Source organism: Drosophila yakuba, chromosome 3R, assembly GCF_016746365.2.
Source record: "Drosophila yakuba strain Tai18E2 chromosome 3R, Prin_Dyak_Tai18E2_2.1, whole genome shotgun sequence".
NCBI classification, from domain to species: Eukaryota; Metazoa; Arthropoda; class Insecta; order Diptera; family Drosophilidae; genus Drosophila; species Drosophila yakuba.
In genome coordinates, this window is record NC_052530.2 from 5,492,651 (window position 1) to 5,516,128 (window position 23,478).

At 46.0% G+C, this 23,478-nt stretch overlaps 2 protein-coding genes across 6 annotated transcripts in view; one reads left to right on the plus strand and one right to left on the minus strand.

Annotated features, from left to right (window-relative positions):
• Positions 1-32: 32 nt before the first annotated feature.
• LOC6535642 (nuclear receptor coactivator 6) lies at positions 33-10,952 on the plus strand. 2 transcript variants are annotated; one of them, XM_039375518.1, is made up of 3 exons: positions 33-369; positions 5,914-8,427; positions 8,494-10,952. In XM_039375518.1, exons 2-3 carry the CDS (start codon positions 5,923-5,925, stop codon positions 10,579-10,581), a joined length of 4,593 nt encoding a protein of 1,530 aa, XP_039231452.1. In that variant the 5' UTR covers positions 33-369; positions 5,914-5,922; the 3' UTR covers positions 10,582-10,952. The 2 variants fall into 2 exon arrangements, with proteins under 2 accessions (XP_039231452.1, XP_039231453.1); XM_039375519.1 differs by having other exon boundaries at positions 33-223.
• A 238-nt stretch (positions 10,953-11,190) lies between these two features.
• LOC6535643 (probable serine/threonine-protein kinase roco5) overlaps positions 11,191-23,478 on the minus strand; it is a 49,009-nt gene continuing 36,721 nt past the window's right edge. For 2 of the 4 annotated variants that reach the window (XM_015191765.3, XM_043207111.1), the window contains 5 exons: positions 16,605-16,803; positions 16,463-16,548; positions 16,115-16,370; positions 14,268-16,054; positions 11,191-13,694 (listed from right to left, as the gene is read on the minus strand). In XM_015191765.3, the coding sequence (XP_015047251.3) occupies positions 12,863-13,694; positions 14,268-16,054; positions 16,115-16,370; positions 16,463-16,548; positions 16,605-16,803 (3,160 nt within the window). In that variant the 3' untranslated portion in view covers positions 11,191-12,862. Of the gene's footprint in view, positions 13,695-13,935; positions 13,985-14,267; positions 16,055-16,114; positions 16,371-16,462; positions 16,549-16,604; positions 16,804-23,478 lie in introns of all 4 variants that reach the window. The other 2 variants (XM_043207112.1, XM_043207110.1) reach the window with 2 other exon arrangements.

The following is a 23,478-nucleotide window of genomic DNA, read 5'->3' on the forward strand; positions in this document are numbered from 1 at the left end:
TTTTTAATAAAAATTTCTTTTGTCGTCGCACAACTTCATTCAGTGTGTGGCCGTTGAAGGCAGCGGTCGCGTCGTGGTCTTCTCTTCAGATTCTTTCGCGGCATAAATGCAAATACCATAAATTTAATATTGAACGCGAGCCGAGAGAAAAGAAAAGTGCGAGACGTGTTTGGAAAATCGAATCGAATTTCGTACGGCACCGTCAACGGAAATCGCAACAACGGTAATTGTTGTGTGTGCTCGGTGAGCTCTTCCATTCGCCGCGAGTGTGCCTGTGTGAACTCTATTGGTTTCTATACAAACAACTAATTGTGGAATACTTAGGGCCACCACAGTTAAGGATATCAGCCAGGTTCAGCCAGTTTGCGGGTAAGATTTGTGGGTTAAGCGGTTAGGAATGTTTGTCGGCCATTACGGTTGCAGCTAATTAGCAAGCTGCACTCGACAAAGCACAAAAAATAAGCAAACTGCAGCGGGCTCTTGCTGGTCACCAGCTGGAAATCAGGGCAACCCACACGAGTTCGTGCCTTCAGTCTTTTGTTTAGCCTCCGCTTTTTTGTCGCCGGCCCTTGCACATCTGGTAAAAAAACGTTACTTGAGTTTTTGCAAGAGAATAATTATGTACGCAACTACATGCACAAGACGGCTTTTTATTTTAGTCCAGATCTCGCGATGTCATACTTTCCTCTCCATCAAATTCGGTTGACATACAAATCGTGGACTACATGCTAATTGCCGCTAACTTGTTTCCGAGATTCCGCATTCCGCTGGCCAAAAAATTGTCAGGTTCATTGACCATCGCCTGGCGTTATGTAAAGTGCAAAGTAATTTAATTCTGGTAATGAATTCACACTTTGCATGAGATTCAATGGGTTGCGTGTCGGCGGCTGTTATGCACTGGGTGCGAATTATTCAATACACAGACGAGGAGATAACGAGATCAATTGGCAGCCAACCGTTAGCTAATTTATTACTTTCCCAAAAGGTCGGAGCAGCGTTCCCAATAGGGAAGGAGTCCGCCGCCTGATTTATAGCCATCGTCAGCGACCCAAATTGGCTGGCAAGCCAGAATCATACTATATGCTTAGCTATGCCGGGCCAAACATAAGCAGAATCAGAAGCAGAAACAGAACTTGGAGCCAACCCATTTACTGGATGGCACGCGCGGGCGCAGCAATTTCTAATGCCGCAGCTATTGCAATTGCATTAAAAACAACCCAGCAACCAGCCAAGTGAGCCAAAAAGCCAAGTGACCATAAAAGCAATGCCAGAGGCAGCAGGCCTAAACCGAATTACACTCGAGATCTGGCCATTTATGGGTGCTTCTTCTCTAGCCGAGGAAGTCACACTTGGCCACCAAAAACGAACTGACAGCCTTGAAAGATTTATTGGCCGACCAGATCGCAAAATGGGATACGTCCATCGGCGAACATAGTCAATCATCGCTCGCTTATCGGCCTTATCGCTGCTCTCTGAAATTGTTTTTCAAATCGGGCATCCTCGGCACTTTCCTTTTTATTTGAGCCACACTGTGAGCGGCTCGTGCTTATACATTTGTTACAACGTGAAAAACATTATAACGAACTAAAGGTAAATGGACAAAAATCACTCACATCGTTTATAAAGTAATAATAACCAAGAATTAAATACAAATTTACAAAGATATACTTCAAAAAGTGTAGCAAACTATCCAGCTGTCAGTGTGTGCTGACTAGCTTTTCTGTACGCTTTTTCTTTAAATCAGTACTTGAACAGTTTCCATTTGATGGCTCGGACAGTACTTTAATAATAACAATTCCATTGTAAAATTCATATGGTCTGCACATGTGTGCAGCGCATAATTTCCTCGCTATGTGCCATAAGTTGTTGAAAATTTCGATTCGCCGTCGTCGACTTCATTAAAACTAATAAAATAGCAACAAATTCAAGTTTTGGAGTGTATGTGTGTGGCATTTGAAGTGCTCGGCTTGAACTTCACACTCTGGCGGCAAGCTAAAAATTTCACCATTTCTCTTTGAAGAACCTGCAAATGCGTATTATTATAATTAAGATTTCAGGCACGTTGCCTTGACTTTCATTGCCATTTTTTAGACGCGGTCAGCGGCTATTTCGGTTTATTGATTTTTAAGACATTCGGATTTTAGTTATTTTTTTTTATTTTTCTTCTGGCCTGAAGGAATTTCGTCTGTTTTGGCCAATGGGGTTATTCATTTCTATATGCTAATCGCACTTAGCATGTGGGCGTCACTTTCTATCTTCACCAGCGAGAGAGCGGAAATCCGATCACGGATTTCCTTGGCCGGTGATTGCTTTTGGTTTGCGGGAATACATTCGAAATTTCGTGTGATTGCAACACTCGAATGATTCACGAGACTTTGGCCAAGGTGTTTGCACTTGCCAACATTTGTTAACGTTAAAATCAGTCAACATCAGATCCCAGAGATCATAGCCGGGATTTATGAGTGTGTGTGGTGGTGGCCAAGAGCGATTACGCACCTTAAAAAGTGAAATTTCTCGAGTTGTTTTGTTTCGCCTTCTCGTTTTTTGCCAGAAAGAAATGCAAATTAAATCCGAATGACTAAGACGGCGGCGATTTTGGAAATGGTAATACCTGAGGCCATCAAAATGGATACTGCCTAGGGTTGGGAAACTAACTCTCGTTGTACCCTGTTGGGAAATTTGTTGATTAGCTCGACTGATTAATTACTGCACGTTTGCCAATAAGAGAGTTAAAGATGCAATAACTTTTTTTAAATAACTTTTACATTCATGCTGGACTTTTTTATTTGTATATTTGTGACTTTAAATACCACTGGGACCTGCGGGCCTGAAGCATAGGGTTTCCAAGCCCACGACCAGGCTTCGTCCACATTCCAGTCGCACTCGCCAGCGACTGTTTGTCCAATGATCGCTAACGGGGTCAGCTGTGCTACGTACACGGGGTTTAGCCGCTTCTCTCGCAGACGTTGTTGGTTTATTTTGTGGTACCTCCATTGGGTATTGGGTATCTGGTATCTGCCTGGCTGATTCACCGAAAAAGCAACAGAAACAGAAACAACAGCTAAATAAAAAAAAACGTGAGGCAGACCGGCGGGCAGGAAGAATGGCTTCCTCGGTATTTGGAATCAGAAGTTGCCTCATACGGCGGACAGCGGGGGCAATCAAAAATTTCACCGATTTTAATTATTTTTATTTTGCGTCCTACCGTTCTGGTTTGGCTGCTTTTGCCGTTGCGTTGCGTTGCGGTTAAAGGTGAGGCATAAATTCGGTAAGCCATAAATAATTCTCTCTGCCTGGCGCCGCACCACATCACATACAGCCGCAAAGGCAAGAGCACTCAGAAGCTGAGCGAGAAATTTTTGACTGCCAAAAGTGAAAGTTGCAGCTGCTGCTGGCCGTGCCATTGAAAGAAATAAGAAATGTAGAAAAGCGCCGTCTCCTCCAATCCCCCGAATCTGGTTTAAAAATTAGCTCGCCAGAGACAGTTTAAGTTGAGTCTTAGGGTTTTCGGGGCCCCTCTGAGATTGGCCCGGGTGTCTAATGACTTCGCTGGCTCTGCTCTTTGTCAACATTGGCCGCAGGGCTGGATTAAGCATTTTCGCTATTATGTGTTTCGTTTTGTCGTCGTAATTATGTTTACCACGCTTTTGATTGCCACTATTAAAAACTACACCTAATTGCTGTGGCCCGTAATAGACGTGCGACTTTTTCGGGGTGCCCTCCTCTGAAGAGCGACACTTCGCAGCAGGCAGGAGAAGGGGAAAGTTTTGACGTTTATGCACTTCATACCAACATTATTGTGGGAACCCCGTCTGAAATGAATTAATCAGAGAGCAGGGCGAATTGTGTAATGGGAAAGAAAAGTGCGGCAGGAAAGTGATTACACTAATCCGTAGACTTCCTTACCAAGGAACTGGGTCAGCAATTGGTGGGTTCGTTGAACCCACGAAATGTTTTGGAATGTCGCGATCAAAAACTCGATCCAAAATTCAAATTTAATTAAATTAGCACTTTCTACGCGACAAGAAAGCCAAGCCTCACATATTGAATAATAATTACAAACAATTAGCACAGTGACCCAGATGCGTAAATTATGAAAATGAAAATGCAGCACTGTCCGCCCAGAAATGTCTTCTTCTTCGACGGCACTCATAATGGAAAGTGGCAATCAAGTGCGGCTCAAATGTGCATTGAAACCACGTTCGCATATTCAAAGACTTGTTGACAAGAAGTTTGTGTCTTGAGTCTTTCGTTTGCCTCACACATTTCATTGCTTTCGGGCGCGTGCTCTTTCAACAATCCAGCGATGACAGGTTTCTTTTGGCATTCTAAGTTCTACAGGAGGATGCTCTGTTGCTTCTGCTCATGCTGCTTCTCTTTGGGCTGTTCTTTTTATTAGCATACTGATAAAAGCGAACTTGGCCGTGTTAGCATGCGCGATGTGGACATTAATAAAGTGATGGGAAGAGCAAACAAGTTCCTAAATTGTGACCCAATTACCCAGTTAGCCAGTCTGTTGATACGAGTTCGACTTGCTCTTCTGAATTACAGCCCATCGACAAGCATGCTAAATTGAGGCAAACAAGCTCTGCATTTGCATAACACTTTGTATGAAATAAAAGAACACAAGAAAGCACACAATCGCTGGCCAATTCATTGACAACTGAAATGAAAGTTGGTAGATGCTAGAAAACATGCTGCAGTTAAATGGCCGAGCACTTAGATCGCAGTTCACTCGCAATGATTTCGTGTGGTGGCACATGCCGCATGCAATCGAGAGGAAATCTAGACCATAATAATAATAATAATAACCACGGCAATTGGAGACACCACTGCCAATTGCGGCAATTGCACTTTCATCTGGGATTCTTGCTGCTCAAATCCCAGTGAGTAGTGTGCCCGTGGCTCTTTGAATAAGTTTCTACGTGAAAATTTTTGATTGACAGTACGCGGCGATTAAGCGCATAATGAGCCTCGCTCCTGGCTGGATGAGGTTGACATTGATGCTCTTATGGCTGCTCTCCGCCGTTGAGTCAGTCATAATTAGCGCTGGGTATTTCGGCTGGGTGACATTATCGATGTATTTTGATTGAATGAAAGTTGAACTGTGTTTTTGAAAGTGAATTTCTTGTCACGGCAGAAGAAGCGGCGAATCGAAAGCACTGGCGGCCCAATCGATTTCGGATCTTTTGGCTCTTTCGGCTCTTTTTTTTGTAGCTGCAGAATATCGAAGAGCATTAGACAATAGCAACATCTGTAGCTTAGGCCAGAGACTGGCATTTGGCTCGTTTGACATAACCACCACAATGAGCGACCACCACAACAAGCCACAACTCCTAGACGGGTTTTCCACTTGCTGCAAAAACTGGCTGCTCACATTTGGTAAAATTTCACTTTTTCCTTTTATTTGCTTGCTGGCCGCAAGTATTGTAGCAGCTTTTTATGAAAATCAAAGCAATCCCATCCAGTCACTTGTGGACCAGAGTCAGTGCCAAATTGGGAGTGCACCAGTTGTGTTGTTAATTGTAAGCGACACTGCCAGCCGATGTTTTGATCTGCAATCATAACCCATCCGAAGGCCCCGAACGTATAGTACTAAGCTCTTTGTTTGGCCAAAACACTTCTCGCAAAGAAGCAGACACGGTCATGTCTCAATTAAGCCAACCTACGGCGCTTGCTCTGCTGACAAATTGCCGAGTGGCCGAGGTCTTGCTGTCGGGACTCAAAGCAGCCACACCAGCAATCTCAGCCGACTGCCTTCAATTTTCGCACCATAAATGTGGAAGCGGTCCGTTGTCAAAGCGTTTGAAGTGACAGCGGCCTTGTGCAGACTCAGAAATCAAGAGTGGTTTCGGCTTGGGCGGAAGGTCTGCGATTCAAACAAAAGTTTTAATTTCGCTTCTCTCATTGCAGCCAATCGAAATGGGAGGCAGTAGCAACCTAAGGTTGCTGGTGGCACTAATGTTGCTCTATTGCACAACCGCAACATCAAGCGGGGAGTCCACCACCGAGACCCCATCGGTCCTGTTGCCCTTGGAAGCCAGGAGTGCTGATGTCTCGGGCGAGGAGGACGTCATCTCTACAAGCTATGTGCTGCCCAACCAGATTTTCAACGAGGGAAAACCGTACTATGCGCGCCAGGATCCCGTGTCTGGTCAGCTGGACTTCAGTGCCAAGAAGCCGGCGGGAATTCAACCCGAGGCCAATGAGGTGCTCGATCCCAACGAGAAGATTGTGCTGAGTGGTGGCAGTTCGCCCAACATACACGACTTCTTGAATCTGCCCGTGAAGTACTCCTCGTCGAAGTTCGTTTATCCGCTGGTATCCAGTTCGTATGCCAACTTAAAGTACCAGGGCAGTAACAAGAATTTCATCACCAACAAGAAACCCACTTCCGTGGTGGCTCCAGTTACACCCCCACCACCCAACTATCATAGCTCGAACTTCTTCACCGTGCCAACTACTAAACTAACTGCAGTGACGCCCACGGCTGGAGCTTACTATCCCAGTAGTCCTTCCACCACCACCACGTCTACGACGACAACCACTACAACAACTACAACTCGGGGAACTTTACCCCCTTCACGGAAAACAGTTACCACCACTACAATAACGGCAGCCACAAGCCCGGCGGTCAAGTACACCACCACCTCAAGACGCCCCATTCCTTTGCAGACGGCTTCCACGACCACACAACCACCGCGTACCAGCACCACCCGCAAGAAGTTTGTGCCGACCAAGAAGTACAGTCCCACAGTGCCCAGCACCAGTGGCAGGCCAATGGTTGGTCAGGAGGATCAGCGCCCGGTGAAGTCATCGCCCAGACCAACTCCCAGCAGCAGCGATGTGGCCCTCACCACCCACCATGCCACTCCACAGGCAGCTATCTTCCCTACGGAGCCTGCCACAACCACCAAGATGTACACCACATCGAGCACAAGCGCACCTGTGATGTTCACCGAAGGACCCACGCCCCTACCCGCCTTTAGTCCCATTCCGGGAACTGGTATTCCCAACCTGGATCCAGCCGACGTTTATCACACTCTGGGGCAGAAGAACACTCAGGCGGAGGAGCAGCAACAGCTGCAACTGGAGAAGCAGCAGCAGATGCAGAAGCAACAGCAAATACAGCACCAGCAATATCAGGAGCAGCAGCAACAACAATATGAACAGCAGCAGTATCAGCTGCAATTAGAGAAGCAGCATCTGGAAAAGCAGAAGCATCCGTACCAGCAGCAACTGGAAAAACAGCAGCAGCAACAACATCACCAACAGCAACATATACAACAACAACATCAACAGCAGCAGCAACATCAGCCACTCCCGCCACCTCTGCAGAAGAAACCATCTCCTCCTAAACCTCCTATGACACTCAGCGATATATTCAATAGCTTGGCTGAAGAAGAATCCAATGTGGCCCAAAACTACCAACAGAACCAAGGATTCGATGCCCAGGGCAATCTCATTCAGCCCATTGCACCATCCAAGCCATCGCCCTTCGCCATGCAGCAGCCCGGTTCCCAGCAGCAACCAGGAACACAGCAACCAGCATCACATCAACGGCCCAATCCGAATGAGCAGAAGGTTATCTCTGGTAGTCAGGAGAACTACAGCAACGAGTACGTGTCCTACCAGGTGCAGCAGCCAAACATGATGCAATACCGACCTGTGCCGGGCCAGATCAATAATGTGGTGATTTCGCCGGGACAGCAGTCAGCCTCTTTCGTTCTGGGCAGTCAGGTGCAACAAGTTAGCGTGGGCCACCCGAGCATTGAGAAGGAACCAGTATTCGCCAAGGACACGCCAGGTGTTCAATACGGTCAGGTGATCAACGAGGACATTGCCAACATCAAGCGACCTATCAAGGAACCACTGCCTCCGCCACCGAACTTACAACAGATGCCGAGCATCCAGCAGAACTCAAACTTCCATCAGAACGGAAATGTGGCCACATCAGGAGCACCTGGAACCGTTTCCTACCAAGAGCCACCACCAGAGGCACCAACCCCCTATCAACAGCTTCCCCTAATCGGATCCAACAAGCGACCATTAAAGAAACCCGTGACCAGGCCTGAGCAGCCTCCTCATCCCTACACTCAGCAGCAGTCGTCGACCCCACCACAGCCACAGCCCACTCCACCGGTTTTAATGCAGGGAGAGGACACAAAGGAACTTCTTGTCTCCACCAACATTCGATTCCCCGCCCAGGGAGAGGAGTCGATGGAACTTCCCTCCTCCGCTGTGATGCAGGGTCCTCCGGCAGGACCAAGCATTAATGGTCATGCACAACCTTTAAGTCTACAGCAAATTCAGAACTCCAATCCAGTTGTTTTTCCCAAACCCAAGGATGAAGTAGCTCCTGGCAGCGCCAGTGTGCAGATCCAGCAGCATGAAGTGCTTAACCTGAGCCAGCAGAAACAACCATTGGTAATAAACAGTCCCTTATTTAGGAAAATCAAATAAACTTTATATAATATATTCCAATCTTCTTAGAAATTCCCCGCCCAGCAGCCTGTACTCGGTGAGCAACCCTCGCTGGATATGGAGCCACCTCCGCGATACACCACTACTGTACCAGTCGCTCATGCATCACCGACTCCTGGAAAGCGTCCACTCGGTACATCAGGCCCATCCAACTTCTATAACGAGTTCAACCGGAAGCCTCAAAACGGACCCCGTCCCAGCAACCTACCAAATATTTTGCCACAGTTCCGCCCGAATGCCAAGATTTCCAGCGGACATCCTCCTGCCTTGAAGCAGGAACCAGGAAACATCCGTCTGCCTCAGCAAGGTGGTCCCGGTCCCAAACGCCCTTATAATCCTTCGATGCAACCTCAGTTTGCCCACCGCCGTCAGCCTTTACACCAGCAGCATCAGCAAATGATGCAGAAGCGCTATCCCATGAATCGCATCTCGGAGTATCCCATGGGGCCCGGTCCAGGAGGAGATGTTAATAGGAGAGTTTACAGACTTCCTCCGTATGGAGGACAGAATGTGCCCTATCTGCCCGATCACATGTATCCCCGTCGCCCCCAGAGTCCTGGTCCATTAAGATCCGTTGATGGCTATCCCGCTGAGCGACATGCACCTTCATCGGAACGCTACAAAACGATTGATGCTGAGGCAGCTGCCGACTTCGAGGAAGAAGATCTGGTGATCAACGATCCACCACAGCCCGTGACCCCCGGCAAGGATCGCAAGGGAGCGGAGGAGACGAAACTGGAGCCAGTGGTCACATTACAAATGCTACAGTCCCAAAAGAAGGCTGTAAGCCTGCCTGGCGATGATACGGGTGCAGGAGAGATCCAGGTCACGGCCGACAATGATCCCCAAGAAGCTGAGGTCTCCAAACTTAGCCAGCAAAAGTTGGACCCCAACGGCATGTACGTTGTTTTTCCTATGAAGAGTGCAGAGAAAGGACAGAGCGAAGGCGATGCTCCTTCAGCTCCTGCCGAGTACCAAAACACTCCCTTCTCCGTGACTCGCGATCAGCCCCAGGAACCCATTCTCAAGAACAAGAAACCGCAATCCCTGCAGCAGCAGAACAAGGCGCAGCCAGTTCCCAAAGAGAAGTTCCCCTATCCTATCGAGAAGCCAGACCCCTCTTATTCCGACCTTCACCCCGACTCACAGACGTCTGTTTCGGGAGTACTCGTGGCTCCAAGGATAATTACGGGAGCTATGGTCACCGGAACAGAGACACCCATAGCAATTGCCTACACGCCCACAGAGCCTAATCCATTCCGCCACGAACAGGGGCAAAAATTCTCCAATATCAATCTGGCGACGTCGGTAATCAACGAGATCCGACAGGACACCCAGACGGAGGAGGGCCTGAGCAGTGATTTTGATCTGCGTGGCCAGAACTTCGAGAAGGACTTCATGGCACCATTTTACCCAAGTGTGAGCCTAGGCGGTGCCAGTGGAGCAGCAGCAGTAAACCCTGCCGCGCCCAGTAACTGGAACATTCTGCCGTCGACCACGGATCAGGCGATCTTTGAGAAGAACAACATTAACCGGGCTGATGTGGACCTCGCCGAGCAAAAGAAATCAGAAGAGGAGCAGCCCACTGCTAGTCCGCTGACGGCGGAAAAACCTTCTGAAATGGACAGCTTCCAGCCACAACTTCAAGGTGGCTTCAAACCCATTTATCCACCGGGCTACAAACACGTTGAGCAAGTGGAACAAGAAGAGATCGCAGGTGCCAAGAATGCTGGCAAGGACCAGCCAATCGCTTTGCCACTGATGGGCACCACAGAAAAATCTTCTACATCAGCTTCACCCGTTAGCAGCAGCAGCAGCAGTTCCACCTCAACGTCCTCCACCACATCCACAACCTCAACAACCCATCAACCCGGGGTAACGAAGTCGTATGTCACACTGGCAACCACCAAGGCGCCAGCAGTCAGCACAAAGCCCACGCAGCGCAAGAAGTCCACCTTTGAGACGAGCCTGGCGGCCCTGCTCTTCGGAGACGAGGACGAGGAGGATGGAGCACGCAAGTCCGCTGAGCTACCAAAGGCCCAGGCTGGACCCAGAAATGTGCCCCGAATGGGTCCCCGAAGTCTGACGTTGAGCTAAGTGTATCTGAGGAATGAGTCCCAATATTAGTTTAGTCCAATTTTAGTTTGTATTATTTATTCAAAGTTTATGAGACAGCAGGAATATGCCGCGCTTAGAGGTAGACCATGTGGTAATCTAGTTCTGTTCTACAGCTTATAGTCAGTAAGCTCACCTTTCCAGATATATAGACCAACGCCACCAACGAACACTGCACCCCACGATCCCAGCGACTTTTGCGAGTCTGATTTGAAATGCGAATCATTTAAACTTTCTCATTTGACTCCCGAATCGTCGGAAATGAGATAAAAGCTTTTTACTCAATTTAACAACATAAACTTAAATGTACTCACAATTTACCTAATTACTGTACCATAGAAAACCATGCAAAATAAACATAATTCTGATATCATAATCGTTGAAGCCTTTTTTCAATAAACCAAACGTTGGCGGTAAAAGTAACCAAATACAAATGAAAGAAAACCTTACGATTTTCTACAGACATTTTACAGTTTTAGTAATGTAAATAATAATTTTTCAGTGTATACTTTTAGGATCAGAAAACGAAAGATCTTGGACTCCGTACTTACGACCCTGGTTACATAGTGGTAAAAGATAAAATCTGAGGTGTAACTATATCAGTATCTTTATTATACGAGTACATTAACTTAGTTTACAGTATTACAAAATTATTTGTTTGCCTGACATGTTTTCGATTTAAAATTTACATATGTTAAAAACCGAAATTAATTTCGTTTGTGTCTGGGATGGATTGCGATTTCAATGTTGGTAATAATATTTATAATACTTATTCGTCAACGACCCAAGTCGGTAAGTGCTTTAAAATGTTTGATTGGCAACCGGAAATGAATTCTAAATTCATGATTCTTTAATGTTTGGCTTTACTTAGAACCCATTAACAAGACGATGCAATGAGGTTGACGTGTTATGATCAAATGGACGACTTACATTTCTTAACAATCTTTAATATGTACACATATTGTACTTTATCTACATCTGCGGAAGTCTCACTTATTATAATTAATTTTTCTGTTCAACAGTGTCTAAGTTGGTAAAGTAAGATGCTTCATTTGAAGCTAATATTTCCTAAAGAATTCTTGATAATATATTCATTTTACGGATATATTTTCCTATCATCAGTATAATGGAAACTACTAGCCAATTGAAAAATGATGGCTCAGTCTTCGCCTTGCTCTTTTGCAATATATGTTATAATTGAAGTAATTGCAGCCGATTTTCATTTACCGTAATTGTAAGTTCGATTGTAAATGACACACAAAAAGAAATAAAACAATTGATCATGTCCCATAATACTCTTTATATAATCGGAATTTATCAGCCAATATATGAAATTGATCTTCTGGGTGCATTGTATACACTTATGTATTTATTTGTAATGCAGATAACCACATTTTTGAAACATAGGAATCTAAAACTAAAGTCATATGTCGTGTTTAAGCCAAACTGGATTGGCCAATGATAAGTGATCTTGCTTCTTAAATTGATCGCGATCATCTGTACAATTTTAGAGGGAAAGGGGCATCAAGTCTTTAAACCTCAAGTTGGTAAGCCTACGTATTTAAATTAATCGTTACAGGTAAACTGTATATATTGCATTATGCCATTTTATGTATAAATGTGTGTATATTTGTATTGTATTTTAAACATCATATTTTTATACAGAGTTTAGACAAAATCAAATAAATAGCGTAATAAATTTAAAATTATATGTAAATGTATTCATAAAGAACAGCTACGCCATTTCATAGGAGTTTACCAGCGACAGATATAATTACTAAGAATAAATACTTTCCATGATTGGTTTTTGAATACTCGCTAATTTAGCATAATATATATAGCGAAGTAAATTTGAAGGACTAGGAACCAGTACGACGTATGATTATGTTTATGTATATGCTTATAAATGGTAATTAGATACAATTTTTCAACTAATACAAACGAAATTGGTTTGCTTATTGTAAAGCATGCTTATTTTTAGTAGAACATTTTGGCTTACTTGCAATTGCGCTCTATACACTTGACAATAAGGAAATCAACTATTTACTTATAAATTAAACTTTTACGCATTTAAAACTAACCAACTTTTCAGGGCAAAATTATTTGCGATTTTTTTTTGTATTTTTATCAAGTGGTACTTCCAGGTATAAAGGAATCGTATGTGGGGATACAAATCTCACAGAATCGAACTAAGTCAGGGAGACTTAACAAATAAGTTATTAAATATGTATCAGGTCGGGGTTGTCATAACAAGGTCCCCCAGCTAGCCGCCTTGCTGTTGCTTCTTTTTGTCGAATATGGGAAGCTTCGACTTGACTGCACCTTCGCACACCATCATTCTTTGCTGCGCAGGCTTCTTGTCCAGATCGAAGCACAGGGCATCTGCGTTCAGAGGCCGCTTGAAGTCAGAATATCGACGCGACTCGTAGGAAAGGTAGTTGGAACCCAGGGCAGAGGCAGCCACGGCAGCTGCTACCGTTCCGTTCCCATTGCGATGGTGTACCGATGGCGGCGAGGAGTCCTGTCGCTTCCGCTCAAAATACTCCACTATCTTGGCGATCTGTGCGGATCTCGTGCTGGGCAATGCCGTGAACGAGCGGTCGTCCCAGAGCAGGGAATCAGAGCCTGTCAAGCTACTTATATCATCGGAGCTATCCGTGTAGATGGACGAGGTGCGGTTCTTACAGTACAATAATTGATTCGTTGCAAAAGGACTGCGCTGAAGCAGAGTATGAATCTCTGAGTCCAGAGCCAGTCGATTGATCAGACCCGCTGTAGCCGCCATTTGGGATTCGTTGCCGTTCCCGCTGAGCAACGCATGGTGGCAAGTGTAACGTCGCTGGTGTGTGCGCCGCGATGCCACAATGTCGGCGTCCAAGTCATCCATCGAGTCCAACGCTGTGGAAGATGAGGTATTTCCCCCGATCGCAGCGGGATCATTGTCGATCAGTAGCACCGACGAGGATGTCGAGGACGTGTCGTTGAGCAAGTGGCTCTGCTGTTGTTGTTGGACTGCAGCAGCGGCTGCAGTTACGGCGGCGTTCGATGTCGAGGTGGCATAGTAGCAGCAGCGACACAAACTCGCCAGTTTATCGCTATAAGATAATAATTTAATCAGTAACTGGTTACCAAGAACTCAAATACAAGCCCTACTTAATGTACCAAAATCATCAGACAAACATTTGTATAGCTTTTTTAAATGCTTAATGGCTTTGTGACAAACATCGACTAATAAGATGGTATTACACAAATAGCACGACAAACTAGTAATATTTTGAAAAAAGTGACTTATGATTGTGATTTATGCTTTATGCTTTAGCTAAACAAGTCACTTACTTTTCGTGTGCGCTTGGGGCTCGATATTTATACCGTGGCTGTGTTTAACCTGGGGTATGCCGAAATAAGTATCATATATTATATGAAATATTTTTAAAACTAATGTTTGTGTACAGTTCATTAAGCTAACGTCAGAAACATACAATTTAAAAACCTAGTTTGATTAAGATAAATATAATAAAAGTTTTTGAGCCAAAGGTTCTGAACGACTACAATATAGTAATTAGATTTCAATTATGATATAATCTATACATTTAAGAGATTTACTGAAAGTCTTTATCTAATACGGTACGATATTATAAAGTAAGTTCAAAAATATCTTGTGTACTCACTTGATTTCACTATCTGCGCTGACGCATGCATCGAGCATAAGCTGCGTCTTCAACTTCTCATAGCAGCAGTTGCTACTGTTGCCCCCGCCGCCGCAACCAAACCCCAACGAACCAATCACGTTTAGCTGCCGTCCAAAACTGTTGTTGGTTATCGCCGCATCGGACTCTTCGTTGAAGCACGAGAAGAAGCCACTTTCTATAGAGTCCCGCCTTGTTAGGTTCGTCTTTAAGGGAAGCTGCTCACACGAGTTCTTTAATTCGTTTAGATCGCAAGTGTTTTTCAGTTCGTCGAGCTCAAGATCAGCGCAGGATGACACGGACACCGGAGTTTCCACCAACCTGGTTGAGCAGCCAGACATGGGAGTGGGTAAAGCCGCGGCTGTTGCACCGCTACCCGCTTGGTCTTTCGATTTCTTGGCGCTTTCAGTCAGATCCTCACACGAATTGGACGCACCCACCGATGCAGTCAACGTGATTGTAGATGCGCTGGCCTTTAGTAGAGTTGGGCTCTCGAATTCACTGGTACTGGTACTTTTCATGCTGGTGCCATTGGGACCGCGAAAAAGAGGATGCGTATATAAGGAATTCGCGCGATATTTTCGAGCGGTTGGGACAGTGGCTGGACGCACGGCGCTGTCATCGCTGCTGGATTCCGCATCTGCACAGTTGCCACCGCCATCGGGATCCTCTCCTTCCGAATTGCAATCATCGCAGTCATCCTCATCGGCTGGCAAAGTAGGTGGTGGTGGAGCACTGGTAACTGCTGGAGGAGCAGCATTGCTGAATCGCTGAGGAAGTCGAAGCTCGATGGCGCTGTATTTGCGCGACATATGCGGAGACACTGGAAGGCTCTTTGGTTCATTGGGCGTGGCTGCCGATGCCTTTTCATTAAGTTTTCCTGTCGCAGTCTCATCCGTACTCGTTCCACCACCCTGAGCCACCGCTTTGCTCTGCATTGCGGCCAGCTCTTTAAAGAACGGCGCTAGCATCTCAAAGCATGAGCTGAATAGATCTCCCACCCCTGCTGCATAGGTCTTAGGATTGGCGTCCAGGATTTTCTTAACACCACGGAGCTGCGCCAGCGCTTCAAACGGATTCGGTTTAGAGCCGTTGTGATCCTTTTCAGATGTCGGCTTGTACTGTGGATCCTTTAGACACATCGTTTCGCCCACTTTGCGCAGCGTGAGTACAGCAGGGACGGGTTTGGGAAGTGGTGGGGGATCTGGAATAGACGTGGCGGGCAACTGAACAGTGGAAAGCTGCCTTGGGGGCGTTGGTGAGTGAGTGGATGAGCGCTGGCGCTGCATCTGATGACATCGCGCCTTGTCACTGGGCGACGTGTGCATGGGGAAGTGGATGATGTTTTCGCTTAGCGACCGCCGGTGCAACAGGATCTCGGCCTCCAATTTCTGAGTAGCCCGTCGCACCCTAGACTTCAGTACATGATCATCAAAACCATTGCTTCCAGCAGACCCATTAGGCGTGGCCGGAAGCGCAGCCGAGGCAGACTTTTTACTTGGAAATCGGAAGCCGTCCTCGTCCACTTTCTGTAGGTGGCGCGGAGTTAAAGTGCCAGCAGGAGCAGTACAAATAGTGGCCACCGTGGGTACTGATGCCCGGGGAGTCAACGTTACATTTTCCGAATCGCTGCCTCCTGGAGAGCTGTTAATCAGCTCCAGGGAACTGAGTGGGCTCGCTCCAGCCGACGACTCATGTTCGTATTTCTCCAGCAGCAAAGTCAACTTTTTGGTGGCATCGTGGAACGTGGGTCGACTCTTGGCATCGTACTGTAAGTTATTGAGCGGGTTACAACACATTCTTAGATTGTTTGCAAGTCCAAAACTCACCAGACAGCAGTAGAAGGCCAGACGTAAAAACACAGGAGGAGTATCCATCGGACACAATTCTACAAATGCCAGGTAGTCCAATCCAAAAGACGCCGTGCGCGGCATCATATCCGGGTCCGCTTCGATGCGGGCTATGATCTCGCACTGAATGATTCCAAAGGAGAAGACATCGCTTGTCTGGTCGTACCATTGGCCCTTCAGGCACTCCGGACTAACCCAATACGGAGAGCCGACTGTCTCAAGGCGTGATTTTCTGCTGTAAGCAATCCCATTTTTGATTAGTTTAATTAGAAACCTGGATTTTATGATTGTACGCTGTTATAGTTGTTTAGACCAGGTTATACTTACGACTTGACTGGTATCTTTGCGGCTAGACCAAAGTCACCCACTACAGCTTCGTACTGATCGTTGGCCAGATTGCGAATAAGTACATTCTGGAACGAGAATTGCATTATTAAAGAGCTTGGTGATCCTTGCGGTTGGTACTAACCTTGCTCGTCAGATCCCTGTGAAAGATGCCTGCGTCGTGAACGTAGGACATGCCGCGCGCTATACCCAGCGCCAGTCTTATCTTCTGCGTGGCGCTGAGCACCACCTCCTTGTTGGCCAGCAGCTGCTCCAGGGAGCCGCCATTGATGTACTCGGTCAGGGCGTGTAGTTGGCCCTCCTGCACGCAAACGCCCATGAAGCTGAAGCAAAAGAGGAAGGAAGACAGTTAGTTAAAGTTTGCCACTGCATTGCAACTATTCGGTGCGGCCCGAATAAGTTTCACTTTCAATCACACAACTTGACGGACACTGCAACTCCGCAGACCCGAGATTTCTTATCGCCGGTCGACATGCAACCGGCCACCCCCCACTGGTTGTGGGCATTGTTTTAGCCTTGATTCGATGCAAAATGAAATTCGAATCCCCTGATGCGGCAGGAGCACGAAATAAAAAGAGAAAGTTTTCCCTTGAATGGACACACAGCTCCTTGGGATTGGGAGTTGGAGTTGCAATGGAGTCTCCTAGGATTTACAGAACAAAGAAACCACTTCCTAAGCACTCATCCACTCATCTCCGCTTCCTGCTCAGACAATGTCAATGACTCCTAAGCCCAAAGAGTCAGTGACTCCCAACAGGACGCAGCACAGTCTGAGGTCACCAGGCTCGGCAACCGGAACTGTAAGCTTATTAAGAAATTGGCAACGCATGCGTCTACCTTTTGCTAACTCCCTCCTCAACACATTGTGCAGCCAGGTAAAAAAGGTGAACTGCTGCCAGACACGGCTGACAGTGATGCTTCCAGGTGACAATGAACTTTTGAGGAACTATGGAACCATATCAGCTTGCATCATAATATGGATACCCTAATAACATTCCCATTTTTTTAAGGGCATTTTTATGCAATTTTGTTATGCTGAGATGTTCTTATAGAAATGTACCCAATATTTCCAACCGATTAGCGCATGTGACTCAAGTCCCGTGCAGGTGTTCAGTACGTAAGCCATATCGATAAGGGTTCACTTCCAGCCCGTCTTCTGTCAAATGGTCTAATCGGACATGCAGGCCTTATCTGCGCACATGTTTCTTTTTGGCCAGCCCCGGGTTAGAGCCATGGCCCAAAGAAGTTGGCCAAATGGTTCCAAACTTTGCGTCGTGAGCCAGATAAGCTTTATCGCCTATAAAATATAATCGCCACACTGCACCGCTCTAACTCAAGTGGCGTTTGAATAGTTCGCCTTCCGTTCGATTGGGCCATTAGTTTTTCACTCGTAGTAAATATTTATTTAATTAGTTCAACCGCAAAGCACTAAATCCTTAATAAATTTACAAAATAGTGTGTCGGTCGGAAATAATTGCTTCGAGCACGCAACCTGTCACCCCATCCACCGCAAAACAGACACTTTTCCGTCAGGCTGTCAATAAGGATACGGCAGGGTCTCCAGGGTGCGACTGGGCGCGTGACGTCAGGGCACTGGCAATCAAATGTTACTGCCACCACGGCACCTTTTAACAAATCAGGAGTCCCAACGCATTAACATACGGGTTGCAAAGGGGTTGGCAAAGCCCACCAGTTGCATACTTTGCAGACTGGCGTGATATGTGGCATTAGAAATCACAGCAGCCCGATAGAGTCATCAGCGGTCTGCGGGGAAGCTTAATTGAAATCACTCAGGTCACTGGCTTTCCGGCACTAAAACATGGACCTGTAGTTCAGGTGCGGACAGTACAGTGGAGACCGTACGCAATGAACTGAGTTTTATATACGAAAAAGGATGTTACAATTTAGAAGCATTTATTCTGATTGACAAATCGATTGCTACACTATACTTAAGCCCCTATTCTGACTGAAATCGATTAAGGAACATGAGGGGTTTGTCCATAAGGGATATCCATAAGCTTTTGTAACTCAATTAGTTCTCGAAAAATTCGATCTACAAAGGAACGACTGTCTTGCCGTACACAAAGCGTTATTACGCTGCATAAAAAATGGAAATGTCTGGGCCAAGAGGGCATGACCCTTTTAAATTTCTTGATAGATGCCACGCTAGTGTGTGGCAGACACATGTCAGCCCTTCAGACAGCCCAAGGGCTCGGATCTGAAATAAAGTTATCACAAAGGCGAGACAACTCGATCCCAGGTGTTGAAAGCGAACGCAGGGGCTCCAAGGCCCGAGGGTTTTTGTCTGCCGCACATCCTCTTCGCCAGGAGAGACACACCTCTGTCCGTGGATGGTTCTCCAGACTCGTGACCGTGGGTGCAGGCCGCACTTCCATTTGCATGACCATCGCAGGGATTTACGGTTCTAATTCAATTTATTTCCCTGCGTGATACACGATTAGTGCCCCGAGTGTGTGCACCCATGCCCTTTCCTGCCCATTAGCGGCTCACATTAAGAGGATTTGCCTCCAGTTAACACCTTTAATGTGCGCTTTAAGCCGTTCCCAACTCAACATGGCTTTGGAGAAGAGATCTGTTGACGGAAAGGATTTAAGTGAAAAGCACAAGAACTGGTTTCTGATTTTAAACGAGAGTGGCTACCACTCAAAAAAAAAAAAAAAAAATAGACGCACCAACAATGTTTGATTGCACGAAAAGTACTTTGTTAATTGGCAGTTCATTTATATCGCATTCATCAGGCTGGGTGCACTGTTATTTTTGGAACGCGAAAAGATTAATTAATTATCAAAAGGGGCGAAGGCAAAGCCATTTGCAGTGGGCGTCGCCAGACTTTGTGAGGCGGGTTCGTCGACATCAAGCACTGCCTGGAAATGCAAAGCGGTAGCTGGCCATAAGGGGAGGAGATCCCGGCAAAGGTGTCTCCATTCCGTTCTCTAGCAGGAAATGAATACACGTCGAGGGCCCACTTGAGAAACTGCAGCTGAGGCAGGGAGAAGGAAGCGAAACCTACTCAAGCGGTTATAAGCCTCTGAAACTGCCGAAGAATCATTGTTCTAGCAGCTTTTAGATTTTCAATTTGTTTTTTGTTTCGCCAGTTTTTTTCCGCTTTTCCCTGCAGCCAAAGGAGATGTGATGGTTTTAAATTGAAATGTGCTGCTCTGCTAGGTGTTACAATATTTGTTACAAGCATTACACTGTTTTCCCGGGAAACGCTGTACGTTCAACAGTCGGCAATCGGCAGCCGGCTTTTCTCTTGCAAGTTGCAATGAAAACCATAAATTGACACGTTTGCACGTTTCTCTCCCAAGACTGCGCCAGTTGGTTTCTCAGACTTTTCGCAGACGGAGCCGCGGTCCAACTAAATCCGCTAACTGCCTCTGGCCAGGCCAGCCAGCTTGGTTATTGGATAGACTGACTAATAAAATGCAAAATCCCGCTGGAATTCTTTCACCCGTGTGTTGCAATAGCCGCCGCCGAAGCATTTTATGTTGGCAAATCGAATTGGAGCATTAAAGTATTTTGCGCTTAATTGAAAATTATTACCACAACATCAGTGGCAGCAACAGAAATTGCAACTACAGCAGCAGCAGCAGCAACAACAGCGGCAACGGCACGATCGCGGGGTTAAAAGGTTGACACAAAGTAAACAAAGTAAACGCTTTTAGGCAAACAGCAAATATCCCAAGACCAGGCCCAATGCCCAAGTTCCAAATGAGACGGTGGCAGTGGAGCAGCAGCCGCTGCCGCAGCCGGGGGCGTGGTAATGGGCGTTATAAATGGTCCTAAACGCTGCCAACTACAATTACCATTCGACATTTGCTGCTGTCGGGGAGTAACAACAGTCACAGCAACAGCAGTATTGCGAAATGAAATGATTGAATTTGGTTTTCAATTAGAAAAATATGCAAAACGTGAAGCGAAAATTATGCAGATTGCAGCTGCAACAGCAGCAGCAGCAACATCCAGCAGTGGCTGCTGAGACTTCCTCTTCTCGTTTTCACTGCTGACCGATTTTCAATCTAGTGGTAGCTAGTGCAGCTCAAAAAGAAAGCTCATGTATCGCGGGGTGTTGCATAAATCTGAATATCTAATGCTCGCTTTTTGTTGTGCAAAATTGATTGAAGTGTATTGAAATTGATTGAAAGTTGATGACATAATTTCGTGTATACGAAACGCAGGCCAGAGACAAAAGACAATGGCCAAACGCAAACGCAAATTGGAAGTGAATGTTGGCAGTCAGCCGGCCGAAAGACGGCAAGAGATGGATGTTTTATGGGACATGGGCCTGCCTGACACGTTTATTTACCATTTTACGGCTTGATTTTATTTTGCTTACTTTTCGTGCGGAAGCCGACAATTACAAGTGGGATTTATGCAGACAAATATGAGACGATTTATCGCTGGGAGATAAACTAACTAAAAATCCAGCGGATGCACACTAGTGAGTAATTGCTGTCGAGAAACTTGTTACAACACGGCATCAGCAGCACGCAATTCAGAGAAACAAATCGGTTTGGAATGGAATGCAAGGCAACTCTTTAATTCCAATCTGTATCTGTATCTGCATCTGCATCTGTCGCCGAAAAAACTCTGAGTATTGTGCGATACATGTTACTCATGCTCTCTTTCATTTTTTAGGGTACATCAATCCTGCTGCTCTTCTTTTTATATGTTTACATGTGTTAGCACTTACTGAGACCCCAGCGACAAAAACACAATGTAATAATAATATTGCCGTGGGTTCAATGACTTGCAATTGCGCCGCATTGTGTTGTGCACTATACATACAAATCATTGTGGCTGAGACAGAAAGACATAAAGCATTACCAAAATAAACAAAAATACCAGCAATATGCATAACCCAGTTTTGGGTCAGTCAGTTTAGTTGTGCTTGGCATTGCCAAAAAGGCAAAAAAGTAAAAAAGCCCCTCCCAAACTGGATGATCCATCGATAATTGCTGGGTCTATGGAATGCATAATTTCGTGGTTGCTGTAAACACACACTACCGGTTTAAATTTAGCCCACACCTACTCTTCGATCCATAAATAGACGGTATTCGGAAGTACTAATGAAATCCGTGATGCAAATAGTGGAAATACTGCAGATGAAGATACGAATACAGGTACATTGACGTCAATGCAATTCACGATCGAATCCAAATCGAACAAACTGATCACGGGCGTCTAAAAACAAGCTGCCTAATGAAATGGCGCGCGACAGTTTACCAGGCCATGTTGGTCATCAATCAGAAATTAACCCAATTTAGCTTTCCTACACTGCCTGCAATGGCAACGATCTTCGATCTGCGATGCCCGCCGTGCGATCCGTGCCGCACGGCAAAACACGGAGGCAGCAGAGCAGCTTCAATTACAGGCCATCGCCATCGCCATTGCCATCGATCGACAATTGACAATCCCAATCGTCGAGCAAACATGAAGAGCTGCGCTGATAAAAGTGCGCTGCAAGTAGTCAACCAGTCTGGCAGTCTCGCCGTCCAGGGTATCCATTAAGCAATAAAAATAAATGTTTATATGGCCGCAATCATGACCCGCTCTCTTTCGGCCTCGTGTTGGTGCTGCTGATGCTGATGTTGCTGCTGCTGCTGCAGCAGGTGTTGCTGCTGCAACTTGTCAAAGTCTGAAAGTCGGGTAACTGTACAAACTACCAGGGGCCAGAAATTAAGGACTCAATTTGGCCAGACACTAAATCCCCATAATACTACTCACACTGACATCTATGTACGTATAGAACTTAATTATATATGCGCGGATTTCGGAATTCACTCAAACTGCTGCCGCGCTGCATGAATGGCCAATTTAATCCATCTTGCACAATAAAATTCTCATTAAATTGTCAACAGTTTTTTGCTTGTTCTCGGCAATCTTTTCATTAGCCCGACAATGTGCCACTGGGCGCCCATTCAATTCAAGGCCAGCCATCTCAGTTTATTGGCAAGCATTTCATTTTGCTTCGTTTCATAAAAGGGGACAGAAATGAGCCGCCAACGCTCGGCGACACACAAATCAAGCCAAGACAAATAATGGCCGAGAGACAACAATGTGCAGTGGCCCCTCGAAAAATGGAGGCTTGTGGCAAACACATCACTTCTATACTATACTTCACCATACTAAACTATACTATACCATTGTATACTACCTATATGCAGGCATTCCACCACCACAGACGACCTTCAAGTGACGGCGCGACTCGACTCATCGCAAGATGAGTGGTAGCTCGATCGACTGAATGACTGGCTATCGAGGCATTCAATTAAGTGCAATCTGACCTTAGTGGAATCTCTTGCAACGCCAACGCCGCGTTTATCAATATTAATAGTTAAGCTGACGATTGCTCGGGGTCAGAGCTGAACTGCAACTGCAACTCGTGCGGAAGTGTAAGGGCTCAGTGGTCCAACCGGCTGGGTTAGCACCTTAAGTCATTAACCCGCGCATTTGAGCATTTGCATTTACATGCCAACAATTTGTCAACATTTGCCCACAACTTATCACCTGCTTAGCATCGCAGCCAGGCGCAAAGATCAAGTGCCGCCAAAGCAAATGCTGAAACAGCAGCTCTTGCGGAATTTCCACCATTGTTTGCGGCCGTAATGAGCCGGGCCAAGAACTGTCACATGTCATTCGCGGACTTAGTCGCGTTAAATGAGCGTTTAAATGGCTGTAAGCCAAAGCGGCAGCTTGTTTACTTTTTCCCTGCTCGGCTGTTACAAGTGGAGTTCGCCAGTGGATATATATATGCACATACATATCTATAATAAAGAAGTGGCAAAACAAAAAGTGTAGAGAACCCGGCGCCACCATCGTCATCGCTGTGTTTACATTCAGCGAAAGGCACTCAGTGGAGTCAACTACCAATGGGATTTGTGAGTCAAACGATGGAAATGCGACAGCGTACTACCAGGAATTACGTATCAACTATAAAGAACTCGGTATTCAACCATATGAATTATTGGTTAATA